At 38.8% G+C, this 12,727-nt stretch overlaps 1 protein-coding gene across 4 annotated transcripts in view; it reads right to left on the minus strand.

Annotated features, from left to right (window-relative positions):
* Positions 1-12,727, minus strand: part of LOC135712210 (ataxin-2 homolog) — a 42,840-nt gene that overhangs the window by 6,647 nt on the left and 23,466 nt on the right. For 2 of the 4 annotated variants that reach the window (XM_065235171.1, XM_065235174.1), the window contains 4 exons: positions 7,000-7,156; positions 4,917-5,925; positions 3,606-4,728; positions 3,033-3,340 (listed from right to left, as the gene is read on the minus strand). In XM_065235171.1, coding sequence (XP_065091243.1) covers positions 3,033-3,340; positions 3,606-4,728; positions 4,917-5,925; positions 7,000-7,156 — 2,597 coding nt within the window. The remainder of the gene's footprint in view (positions 1-3,032; positions 3,341-3,605; positions 4,729-4,916; positions 5,926-6,999; positions 7,157-12,727) is intronic. The other 2 variants (XM_065235173.1, XM_065235172.1) reach the window with 2 other exon arrangements.

Raw genomic sequence — 12,727 nt, forward strand, 5'->3', positions numbered from 1 at the left:
AAGATTAATTACGATTGACATTGAAACATTTGCGATAACTCGTAAAATGAGCGATTTTAGGGGTGTAGGACGAAGAAGCTGTACGACGGACTAGCTCGGAGCCTTATCCAATGTCTGAAATTTAGAAATCTATAAGCCCCTAAATCTTGAGATTTCTGTTTTTGAAACTGTGATTTTTTTAACTTTGTAATTGAGATTTTTAGCCAACGGGCTAGTTATCTCAAGGTGAAATTGCGAAGTGTGATATGAATGAGGGCTCTTTAAACAAACCTTTGCTTCTAACAATTTTACGGATTTCCAGTTTGTTTAAATTTTCCGCAAATTGTCAACGATCAACGATCTGATTTAGCGGAATTGAATTATAACATGATTTCAAAATCATATGATTAAAAGAGTTCATAAATAACGCTTTAAAAACTCTTATTATTAAAAAGACTGACTGCTGAAGTTCATAGAAACTCCTAAAGTTCGTAGAACTTCCCTGAAGCGTTAAGGTCTTTCCTGAAGGGTTCATTGAAGTTTGTATTGCCTGAATTTCATGGGACTTCCCCGAAGTTCGAAGGACTTTATTTAAGATCTTAGGACTTCCATGAAGTTCGGAGTTTTTTTTTAAATTCATAGGAATTTCCTAAATATCGTAGAAGTACAATGAACTTCGTATAAATTTTCAGAAGTTCGTAAGACTTCCTTCAAGTTCGAAGAACTTTCTCGAAGATATGAGGACTTTCCTGAAGTTTGAAGGACTTAACTTAATATATGAGGCCCCTTAATTTAGAAGAGCTTCCCTGAAGTTCATAAGGCTTTAAATATCGAAGGGTTTTCCAAAAGTTTGTGGGTCTTTCCTTAATTTCTTGGAAATTCCCTGAAGTTTGGAGAGCTCCCATGAATTTCGAAGGACTATCTGTAGTTCAATCGACTTCTCGGAAGTTCTAGGAACTTTTTTGAGCTTGGAGAACTATGTTAAGTTCAGAGGACTTCCCAAGAGTGTTGAAAACTTCTCTGAAGCTCGGAAAAAATCCATAAGTGTCATAGGATTATCCTTAAGTTTTAAGCAATGCCTAAATGTCGTAGAAGTTACATTAAATCTGTAGAAAATTCTGTAAAATTCGTATTTAGTCCCCAAAGATTAAAGGACTTCCCTGAAGTTCGTAAGACTTCTCTAAAATTTGTAGAACTTCTCTGAAGGTTCGGAGAGATTTCCTGACCGTCGTAGGTCATCACAGTAGTTAACAGGATTTTCCCGAATTTTGTAGAACTTGCATGAAGTTCGAAGGCCTTATCTGAAGTTTTTAGAAACAGAACTTTTTTATTGAACATGTTGCACATGTACTTCAAAGTAGTTACGCGTCGGCACTGCTTAAGTCTGCTATCAATTAAGCACAAATCACACATGCAATTGATTTGAGAAAAAAAAATTAAATTAAAAATAAATACAAAATATATTTACTAAATTCTCAGGGTAAATTTTGTTCATCAATGATTAGTTATGTGAAAGATTTAGCTTGAACAAAATGGTTAGTTTTGACATGATTATAAAAAGAAACTTTGACATACATAAAATTTAAAACCTATTTAAATTATACAAACAAGATTATTTTCCTGGTGGACTTTTGAAATTCCAGGTTTTTTTTCCCGGTTTTTCCTGGTGAAAATAAATTCCCGACTTTTTCCAGGTTTTCCTGGTTCACTTGCCACCCTGCTCTGAGCATCGAACGGAAGGAGAAATGCGGTCAGAATGGATGTTCTATTAGTGATCAGGATCACAAGCGTTTCGTGAAAGCATTTAAGCGGAATCCCAAAAAAGTTGAATCTTTCCAAGTCTTTCGTTCAGAGAGCTAACGGGAGGGACTGCATACGTACAAAGTGCAGAAGGCTTTAAATCGTGACGAACGGCAACATACTTTGGGAAGTCGCGGGCCCGGAAACTGTACACCTAGATGTTGATGAAGCCTCATTGTCTCATCATGGATGATGAAACATACGTCAAGGCGGACTTCCGACAGCTTCCTGTTCTTCACCGCCCAGCACAAGTTTGATGTTCCGGAGGAAGTAAGGAAGCAGAAACTTTCAAAGTTTGCCAAGAAATACATGATTTGGGAAGCGATCTGCTCATGTGGCAAACGGAGTGCGCCGTTCGTGACTACCGGAACTGTAAACGGGGAGATATACCTCAAGGAGTGTCTACATAAGCGTCTGCTTCCTCTGTTGAAGCAACACGATTGCCCTACGATCTTCTGGCCGGATCTAGCGTCGTGCCACTATTCAAATGTTGTCCTGGAGTGGTAGGAAGCCAACGGGGTCACTTTCGTACCCAAGGACATGAACGCCCCTCCCAACACATCGGTACTAAGGCCCGTCGAAAAATACCATCCCAAGGAGATCAAATCTGAGGAAGATATGAAGAAACAGTGGGTTTCCGTACAGAAGAAGCTGCAACCAGATGTTGTACAGAACTTAATGAGTGAAGTTAAGCGTAAGGTGCGAGCGTACGGTTATGGTATTGAAACTGTATTATTCTGAATGTAGACTCAAGGATTTTGCCGGAATTCAAAGTAAATAAATTGGCAATCCTAATTTTTGGAATTTTATGTTCGTTCAAACAATCATAAATTCTACTAGCAGGCAAAATTTCATGAAATTCAGAAACCCTTCGGCCCAAGGATAATAAGGAATAAATCTAGATAGAGCTAGAATAAGGGCCTAACAGCTTTTGTAAACAATGATTTCTAGAAAATCAAGACACGCCCACGCCAACCAATTTATGGTTTGCGTAGGCGTATCTTAAATTCCTAGAAATCTGTAAGCTGTAAGGCCCTTATTCTAAGCTCTATCCAGACATGTTTGCATATGTTGCTCGGTTTTGCGAACGATAACGATATAAAAAAGAAAAAGCTTCCATTTTTGACTTCCGCATACAGATGTTGGACCAGTAGCCCCGCATCACCTAAAACCCCACGGTTTGATCGTTGGAATAAAGCTTCGTCGGACTGGGCGATTGATGTGAACATGTGTGCAAGCAAAACAATTATTACCACCTTTCCGGATACGCGTTTGTCCGGGATGCGGATGTTGCTGAGTCGTTTGGAATGCACTCTGCGGGGGCATCACGTATGTAGGTAGGTAGATTTGCTGATGCATGTGCTGCTGCTGCGAGTAATTCTGTTGCTGTTGCTGCTGCTGTTGTTGTTGCTGCTGCTGCTGTTGTTGCTGTTGTTGTTGCTGCTGCTGTTGCTGTTGTTGCTGCTGCTGCTGTTGCTGTTGTTGTTGTTGCTGTTGTTGCTGTTGCTGCATTTGCACTGGACCGGGCGTCTGCGGGGTGTGAGGGCTAGAAGACGTGTGACTTTTAGAGAATAGGTAATGAAAGACCAGATTAGTACTTGGATGAGCGCCCTTCTGTGCGAAGATGGTTTTCGATGTGCAGTTGGTTAGTTGCGGGATTGATTCCATTTGGATGTTCTTTATGTAATGGTACACCACCGAATGAGATTGCGTCCTACTGAAGTGACCCAACGAAACAAGCACATTTTTTTCTTATATAGAACCAATGAATAAACAAAAAGAAGCAACCATAACCTTCAAAGCACAGGTTGAATATGTACACTTACCGTGAAGGATTGGGTGTACTGGGACTGCGAGGAGTGAATGGCTTCGCCGCAGGGTTCAGGGTGAACGTTTTCTTCGGAACGATCTTTACCGTGCCATCGACATTAGTGCTTCCGGTGATGGTGTCCACAGTGGAAGTGATTTGAATCTGGTTGCCAACGCTAGAACTGTTCGCAGCACTGCTATTACTGCTAGTTGAAGTGTTGATCTGACTGACCGATCCTGCACTGCTATTGCTGTGAACAGAAGACGCTGTTTGTGGTGGCGAGCTCGTTGCAGTTTGTTGCAAAGATTGTGGCTGTGGTGGTGGTTGTTGCTGTTGTGGAGGTTGGGATTGTGGTGGTTGCTGTGGCTGTTGGGTTGGAACCATGTGTTGAGGCTGATGGACAATTCCTGACGGGGTTTGGGAAGATTGGTTTTGCTGTTGTTGTTGATGGGGTGAAGGTTCCGAATGTTTCTGGTTCTGTGAGATTGGCGGTGAAGATTCCATCGGGGGGTTGGGAGATGTGTGATCCTGCTGTTGCATTTGCTGGACGCTGTGTTGCGGAGGTGGTTGCTGATGGACACTCTGCATTGGCGGTTGCTGCTGAGGAGGTGCCAGCTTGAAGTCTTGGCTAAACTTTCGTAAATTGTCGACAACCTGGCGCTGTGGTTGCGGCGGAGGTTGTTGCATTTGCTGCTGCTGTGGTGGAGCAGGACCTGCAACGCTTAAGATCGGTGCAGAGAGCACTACGGGATGAGGTTGCATCACCACCTGCTGCTGAATCTGCTGAGTGTCCACGGGCGGTGGAGGCATGTGAGTCGCATGGTGCGGATGGGTAACATGCATTGGTGGTTTACCCATCGCTTGCATCTGGCCAGTCATTGGCTGAGGGCCGAGCGAGGGCGGCGGTTCATTGTAATTGACCGTGGCCGCACTCGGATATTGCCGCATGGGTCGCTGAGGCAAAGGCTTAGTGTTACTATTTACATTCATGCTACTGCTATTCGACATGTCCCGTCCACCGTCTCCGTTCATTTTGTTCATGTTATTGTTACTATTTACAACCGGAGATTGGCCGTGCTGAGGCGGCGGTGGCTGCTGTGGTTGTTGTTGATGTGGTTGATGTTGCACGTGACCGTACACTGAAATAAAGCCGGGGATGAAATGATGTTATTCTGGTGCTGTAGTTGTGCAAATCACGGACATCGGAATTCAGGACAAATTTAAAAAAAAAAACCTAAGAAGCTCAAAAGCCCCTCAATACGATTTTCATTAGTTAGGTGCTCAGAATTTCAGCGATGTTTCGTCAATTTTACAAAATGGTACCTACCGTACTGTGATGCATGCGGGGGTTGTGGCTGCATTCCACCGCCTCCGTGCTGATTATTAGGTGGCGGTTGCTGTGGCTGAGATTGTGCCTGTTGTGGTTGTTGCTGCTGTTGTTGGGGTTGTTGGGGCTGTTGTGGTTGTTGCTGCTGCGGCTGCTGTTGCAGAGGCTGCGAAGGCATTGACATATTCGGATAACTGTTTTTGTGTGGCGCTTGTGGGCTCAGGGGTTGTTGAGCTGGTGGTTGCTGCTGTTGCTGCGATGGCGGTCCACCGTTATTGGTCAACGGAGGCGGAGTGCTGCGAACAGTTAACTTACCAACCTGACCGGGCTTGCGTTTCGCCGGAACAATGTATTTCGCGTTCGATGGCATCACTGTACTATTATTGCTAGTGCTACTCTTATCGTTCATACTATTAGAACTTTGTGCTGGTGAAGTGGCTGCCGACCCTGACGACGGCTGCGGACTGGAGTCGTTCGGTCGAACGACAGCCGCAAAAGCTGACTCTTCGTCACCGTTTTCCAAATCAATACGGTCCTTGTATATTGGATTGTTTTCTATTTCATTTGCGATTCTTTCCGCTTCCGATTCCTGAACTTTGAATTCATCGGAATCTTTCTTTGTTATCTGAACCGTGTAGCCGGTTAGTGACTGATCAAACGTTGACTGTACTCCGTAGATCGTTTCATTCTTGTGGAACATATCATTCACATCCCATCCATTGGCGTTGGCGTCCAGTTCCAAGTTGAACTCGCATTCGCCGTTCAGTGCTCCACTTTCGTCCCAAGGTTCGAGTTCCCGTTCCTCTGGTCGACCGTTGCCGTTGCAGCGGGAAATGGCGGTGTCCGTCTTAAATGTGTCTCTGGTGGCGTAGTCTAGGTCGACGTCTTTCGCAGCAATACTGACAATATCGCAGGGCTTGAATATGAGCCGATCGACTACCGAATCTACAATGATTTTGCTCTCGTTGTCCGGACCGACCTCAATGCGATGTGCCATTTCCAGCACAACCTGTGGGAGAAAATGAAATTTATACTTAATACTTTATTGCCTTAAATGAACGTCACACATTGGAAATCCACTGGGGATCGAAGGTGGATTTAACCCATTAAAGCCCAGTGATCTATTTATAGATCAGCATTTTTTTCTTTAATCATGTTTAACAGAAATTGAGAACGTTAATTAACATCTTGTTTTATAATAGTGTGAGACGAGTCTTTGGGATACTCCTGGAAAAATCGAGCATTGTTCGGATGCCAATAACGACTGGGCGTTAACGGGTTAAGCACATAATATGAACCTATACGTGAATTGAATTGTTAGTGCAGAGTGATGATAATTCAAATATGACTGATATGGGATTTTAAAATGGGGAAGGACAACCTATACCCGCGTTCTTGGTATGTTGTCTTTTGCAAAAAAAATCAATCGAAGTGAAGTGCGAACTGCATCGCAAGCATACAAAGCCCCATGACGCCTTGTTCAGTATGTGTCGTGACACAAGGACTGAAGGGCTGCTAAATATGTAGGTATATGTGCACTAAACCGTATCGTGCCCCGTGAATGAAAGTCGTTGGTATACCTACATATATAGACAGAATTGGCGAAAAAAGAAACTGCACAACATGGAAAAGAATGAACGACTAGACTTGGTCTTTGGGTGTAACTGGAAGGAGCCGTATAATCTTAAATCAATAAGCCATCTATACCATTTGAAGCCAGAGGAGACGAGGCTATCTGAAATGTTGGGACAATATTGCATAATTCAAAGTTTTATAAAACAAGAAAGCACGTCCCTATCATCTCGTCTGCTGGAAGAGAAATGCAAAGCCCTGCAACATAAAAATCAAATATCCTTGGTATACAAATTTCTAGAACGTGATACCTCCAATCTCACGTTTTCAAACTCTACCATCAACCGTTCAGTTCATCAGCAGAGATTCGAGACGGTTTTATGTGCGCTGTTCTCAGCCATCAGCCACCAAATGAAAATCTCATCTCATCTTCGCGGAGAAGATATGACCTATTTAACTTAATAGTTTATGCACATTGACGACTGGCAAGCAGAAAGAGCACACTACTAACCTGAAACTGCGACGAGAATGTCCGGAACACTCCTTCGTATATGACACCGGATGCTGTCTGGACTTGCACAATGTTGCCGACGTGTGATGTGGCCGCATGCATAAACAGTGCATTGTTGTAGATGCCATCCGCGACGACCGAACGCTGCCTCTGTGTCCTGTAGGAGAAATTCGGGAGAAAAAAAAAGAAGTTAAACATAATTAATCATGCGAACTTTGATTGCGATTAGGATTCGTGTCAAGTGTAATAAAGAGGACGATCTTGGTGTAGTGGTTAATATCCATACCTCTCACGCGAAAGTCACGAGTACTAATCGCAAGTCACCAATGAGTGTTAAAGTTACTATACAAATAGTAATGCACAAGAAGTGTAATAAGGTTAAGTCAAACGGTAATAGGAGAAACATAAGATATCATTATAGGCGTAGCCAGAGGGGGGCAATTGCCCCCCTAAACACAAAGGCTTTCGGTGAAAGGGCATTTGGTTAAATTTTCCATAGTAATTTTTTCAAGCCCCTCCCTAGCTCGAAACCTGGCTACGGCTTTGGGTAGCATATTCAAATGACGTTGCGTTTGTTGGGCCCCGGTCATTTAATATCGTAGCGTATATGGGAGACCATTAGTTTTTCACCGGTGAAGACACTATTTCGCATCTAGACTATCCTTTTAAAAGAGCTTGTGTTTTCTCATATACAACCAACTGGGAAATATAAGATTATCTTACAGTTTTGTGTGTAATAGATGGAAGATCTGTAATAAATTACCGCATATCACGCATTCTACCAGGTTGTAGCCACGTTTTTACCAGACGGTTTTTTAGGATTCTTGACCCCCCCCCCCCCCACCTTTGCGAAGACAATTGTCCATACATAAATTTTAAAATTTGTATGGGCCGTGGATAATTCTCAACCCAACCCCCTTATCAACTGTCTACGTAGTTTATGAACAGCCTCTAAGGCTATTTTAATAAAGAAAAAAAAAATAGATTTTTAAATAAAAGCATTTAATTTGACTCATAACTCATAACTCACTTTAAATAAAAGCATTTAATTTTTATTCACACTTTAAACTTTATGGATCAACAGTGGATTAATCTGCAGTAACAAATAAATAAAAAAAAAAACATATGCTTGAAATGTTTTGGTTATTTTTTGGAACATGTATATTTCCTAGAAATTTTAAATTTGAACTAGTTCTTTACTTAAAAGCTATGAGACTTCAAAAAAAATTCAAGAATCTGGAGTCAAATTCCATTCACGGTTTCAAAGGCTCGTTGAATTTTATTATAATTTTTAAGGGGAAGTTTACCGATAATAAAAAAAAAATAATATTTTCGACACGTTTTTTTTCTAATAATATCAAAAATCCAAGAAAATTAGTTTCTTCCTTAGATTCTGGACAAAAATTACACGTAAAAATATTTTTGCTATATCATCATGAAAAAATATTGGACACTCAGCAAAGCCGAAAAGACGATGTTTTGTGGTTTTTGAGTCCAACTTTATGCCATGATGACTTACAAAACATTTTTTTGTACTTGAATTTTCTTTAGAAAATTAGAAAAAATGTGATTGTTTTAGATTTTTGATATCTTTCTCTCCTGTTTTCAAAGTAGTTCTGAGGAATTCTAGATTTCATGTGAAGCCTGATAGTTTTGAGTAGAATTTAAAGGAACCCTGAATTGAATTTAAAGAAAATCTTAATGAAAACTCTAAGGAATTTCTGAGGAGCACAACTCCTGTGAACTTCAGAAGAAGATTCCAAGGGCATTCTGAGAATAATTCCATAAAGTTTGGGGGAGAAAACGAATCCGGCGCATAAGTTCTTGGATTTTTTTTATGAAAACACTAAAAGGAGGATTACAATTAAATCTGAGAATAACTCCAGGACATCTTCAAAGGAATTCGGAAAATAAATTCAGGAGAGTTTGCCAAACAAATTATGAGAAGAAATCTAAGGAATTTGTGAGGAGAAACGCCAATGAATTCTTACAGGAGACTTTCAAAGTGAGTAGAATTCCAAGGGAAGGACGGATATTCAAAAGGAAATTTGAAATTAATTCAATGAATATTCGGATAATCTTTCCGAAGGGTTTCTTATTGTGGAGAATTTCAAGGTAATTCCAAGGGAAACTAAAAGAAATTTGAATTAGGAGGATAGCTTTATCGAAATAGTATTTCAATGGAAATCTCCGTTGAATATGGAATGGACTATTCTGAAGTCTTCGGAACTACTTTAAAGTTCCCAAATTTTTCCTGAAGTTAATGAATCTGCCTTGAAGTTCTTTTGTAGTTTGAGAAACTAGGATGATGCTCACAATACTTCTCATCAATTTCTTAAACTTCCCTGAACTTTATAGGACTTCCTAAAGTTTACTCATTGATGCCTATGATTAGGGATTTTCTCTAAAGGTTTAACAATTCGCTGAAGTTCTCTAAAATTTATGTGACTTCTCTAATGTTAACGGAACTGCCCTGAGGTTCTCTGATCTTTTCTGAAATTCTCAAAACTTCTCTAATTTGTTTGCAGTTCTCATGAAGCTTGTTGTACTGCGCTGAATTTAATTGAACTGTCCTAAAAATATTTAAGCTTCAGTGATCTTCTGAACTTATGCGAAGAGCTCAATTAACTTTTTAACGTCTCTGAAGTTATCTGAAATTCTGGGAACTGTTTCAAATTTCCCACTAATTTTCTGAAACTGTTCCATAAGACCTCCCCCTGAAATTCCTCTAATTTTCGATGCTTACTAAACTTCTTTCAAATACTCCCGCGTTTTGCTAATGTTCATAACTATTCTTGAAGTTCGCGGATCTCCCTTTAAGCTCCATAGATTTCTATGAAGTTCTCGAAATGTTTCTGAAGACCACTATCCTTCTGTGAAGTTTTATAAGTGTTCTAAGTTGCTGGAACTTTTGTGCTTCCGTAATTTTCATGGACTTGGAATGAAATAATTAAAATACTTCTATGATTTTAACTGAAGTTCAAGATTTTTCCAAAGTTCATGGAACTTTACTTAAATTATCGACACTTATTTAAAACTTCTTCAATAGTCTGGATTTTCATAATGATATTAAAACTGCTTAAACGATTACTAAATTTCTTTAAAATTCTCTAGGCGGCCCTGAATTTAACAGTAGTTTTTAAGAACCCGCAACTTTACTGAAATTAATTGATTTGCCATGAAGATTTTACCATATTCCTTAAGTATTATAACCATTATAAACGCTAACTAATTTTCTCTGAACTTATATATGCTTACCGGAAGTTCTCTAAATTTGTTTAATAATACTATAAATTTTCTGATTTATATCCATAATTGCTTGACGCTTTTGACGTTTTCGGATCAATTATAGAATTCTTGGAATACGCAATGATTCCACGGAACTCATTCAGGGTGTCTACTCAATCCAAGGAATCAAATTCCCTATTTTCTAGGTTTTTCCAGGTGCATACAAATTATACACATTATTATTTTATCTATTTATCCATCTGGAATCCCTTTTATGTACTTATTGATTTATGTTATTTTCGATTGTTCAAACTTGGGCGTTGGTACTTATAAGTCGGCACAGCAAAAAAGTTATTGAATATTACAGCAGAACAGATGCACATAGGTTGTTTAATATTAATTCGTACAATTTATGTTTAGTAAATGCACCAATAGTGGAGGCACGTTAGTACAATGTACTTCTATAGCGGCTTAGGGAGATTCTATAAGCCACCATAGGAACACATTGCACTAAAATACCTCCACTATTGGTGCATTTATTCTACACATAATTTTCGAAAAGAAATTATATCCATGGGTGTAATATTGTATTTGGTTTTTGCAATCACATTAGTTATTCATACAGTAGCAAGCATTACGTCAATCAATATTACATTCTTTTTTGGTATTTGTGTAGTATTTTTTAATTCAAGAAGATAAATACAAGTAAGAAACTTGTCTATACTATTTCGATAAAACGATATATCAAAATTTGATAACAACAAAAACAAAATATCATTTTGATAATACGTTTGAGTCCAACTCTGTTTGGAAGATCAATACAGAATAAATCATGGTTTCACAAGTCTAAAATCTCTTAAGGTCCGTTTAGACTATCTGATTTCTTGGTCTGATTTTGACCGCCGCCATAATGAAAAATCTGCTCGAATTTACTTTCGACACACTTTGTCCACTGATGTTGACGAAATTTCTAATAATCTACAAACTTCTCGAGAGTTCTGTAATTTTCTCTGCAGATTTTCATGATTCAATGAATATCTGCAAATATCTCTGAACATCTATACAATTTTCTAAAGAATTAAAAGATTATCTAGAAATTTTTGAGCTTTCCGGAAGTTTTAGGAAGTATTCTGATTTTTTTAAATTTTTTTAAGCTGTGCAAATATCTCTAAAGATCAGCGAACTTACCTGAAGTTCTGTAAATGTCTTTCAAAATCCAAGAACCGCAGTAAAATTCTGAAAATTTATTTAAACATCTGCTAACTTTTGAGTGGATTTACGATCTACTCTCTGAACTTTTCTGAAGTTCCTAAAATTTATTACAAATCCTGTAAAGTTTTTCTGCTCTAAATACCTACGAACAGCTTCAATAAATTTCACAGTAGATCTCCGAACTTTTCTAAAGTTCTTCAAATTTATTTGTGGATTCTTGATCTAAAGATCGGCGAACTTTCCCGGAGATCTGTGAGTTTTGCTGAAGTTTTGCAAATTTTTCTAAAAACGTACGAACTTTCTGACGTTTTACAGACTTCTTTTAAGGTCTACGGACTTCTCTTTAGGTCTACGGACTTCTCTTTAGGTCTATGGACTTCTCTTAAAATCTACGGACTTCTCTGAAGTTCTTTAGATCTATCTATCTCCGTAGCTTCTATTTGAAAATTTTCATGAAGATTACCAAGATCTACAAATTTTCCTGAAATCGTGAAATTTTTTTTTTTAAATCGCCGGACTTCCCTGAAGTTCTGCAATTTTTACTGAAGATCCATTAACATTTCTGAGATTCTTGTGATTTTTTCAGATGTCCTGTAATTTTTTTCAAAGTTCTGTAGCTTTGTTCTGAAGATTTACGAACTTTTCTGATGTTGAATAATGTTTCGAGGATCTCCAAACTTCTGTGAAATACTTTGAATTTCACTATAGATTCTTGGACTTGTCTGAAGTTATGCGAATTTCCCTGAAGATTTGCAAAATTTCGCTTATAGTTTTACAAATTGTTTTGAAATTATTTTTGCTTGCTTGAAGTTTTGAAAATTTCTTTGAACATTTATCTGAAGATCTACAACCTCTCTTGTGATTTTGTTTTTATGAATTTCTATTAATTACTTTTTAATTTGTTTGTAGTTCTGTTCTCAAGATCTACGAACTACCCTGAAGCTCAACAAATTTATCAGTAGATCAGCGACCCTCTCTGAAGCTCAAAAAAAAAAATTCTATGTAGGCTCTCAGACCTGCTTATTCTTATACAATACATGCTTCGTATGCTTCCTTTTGACGGTTGCCAGTCTCTCTTTTTCGGCTGTTTCCTTTTTACGACGATTTTGATCCTCCACATACAAATCAGCGAAGAGCGAGCGTGACAAGACTCTCTGAATGAACCTGTCTCGTTCGCACACGTTGTCTTAGCTGTCAGATGCTTGTCAAGTTCAGTGTCCTTAAGAAACGTTTCGAGAAACTGAACGAAAAACTTCTTTTGAATTACGAATGAAGTGATAATTGGAAA

The sequence above is a fragment of the Ochlerotatus camptorhynchus genome, unplaced genomic scaffold (assembly GCF_037179485.1).
Source record: "Ochlerotatus camptorhynchus isolate MF236.1 unplaced genomic scaffold, CSIRO-AGI_Acam_v1.1 ptg000466l, whole genome shotgun sequence".
NCBI classification, from domain to species: domain Eukaryota; kingdom Metazoa; phylum Arthropoda; class Insecta; order Diptera; family Culicidae; genus Ochlerotatus; species Ochlerotatus camptorhynchus.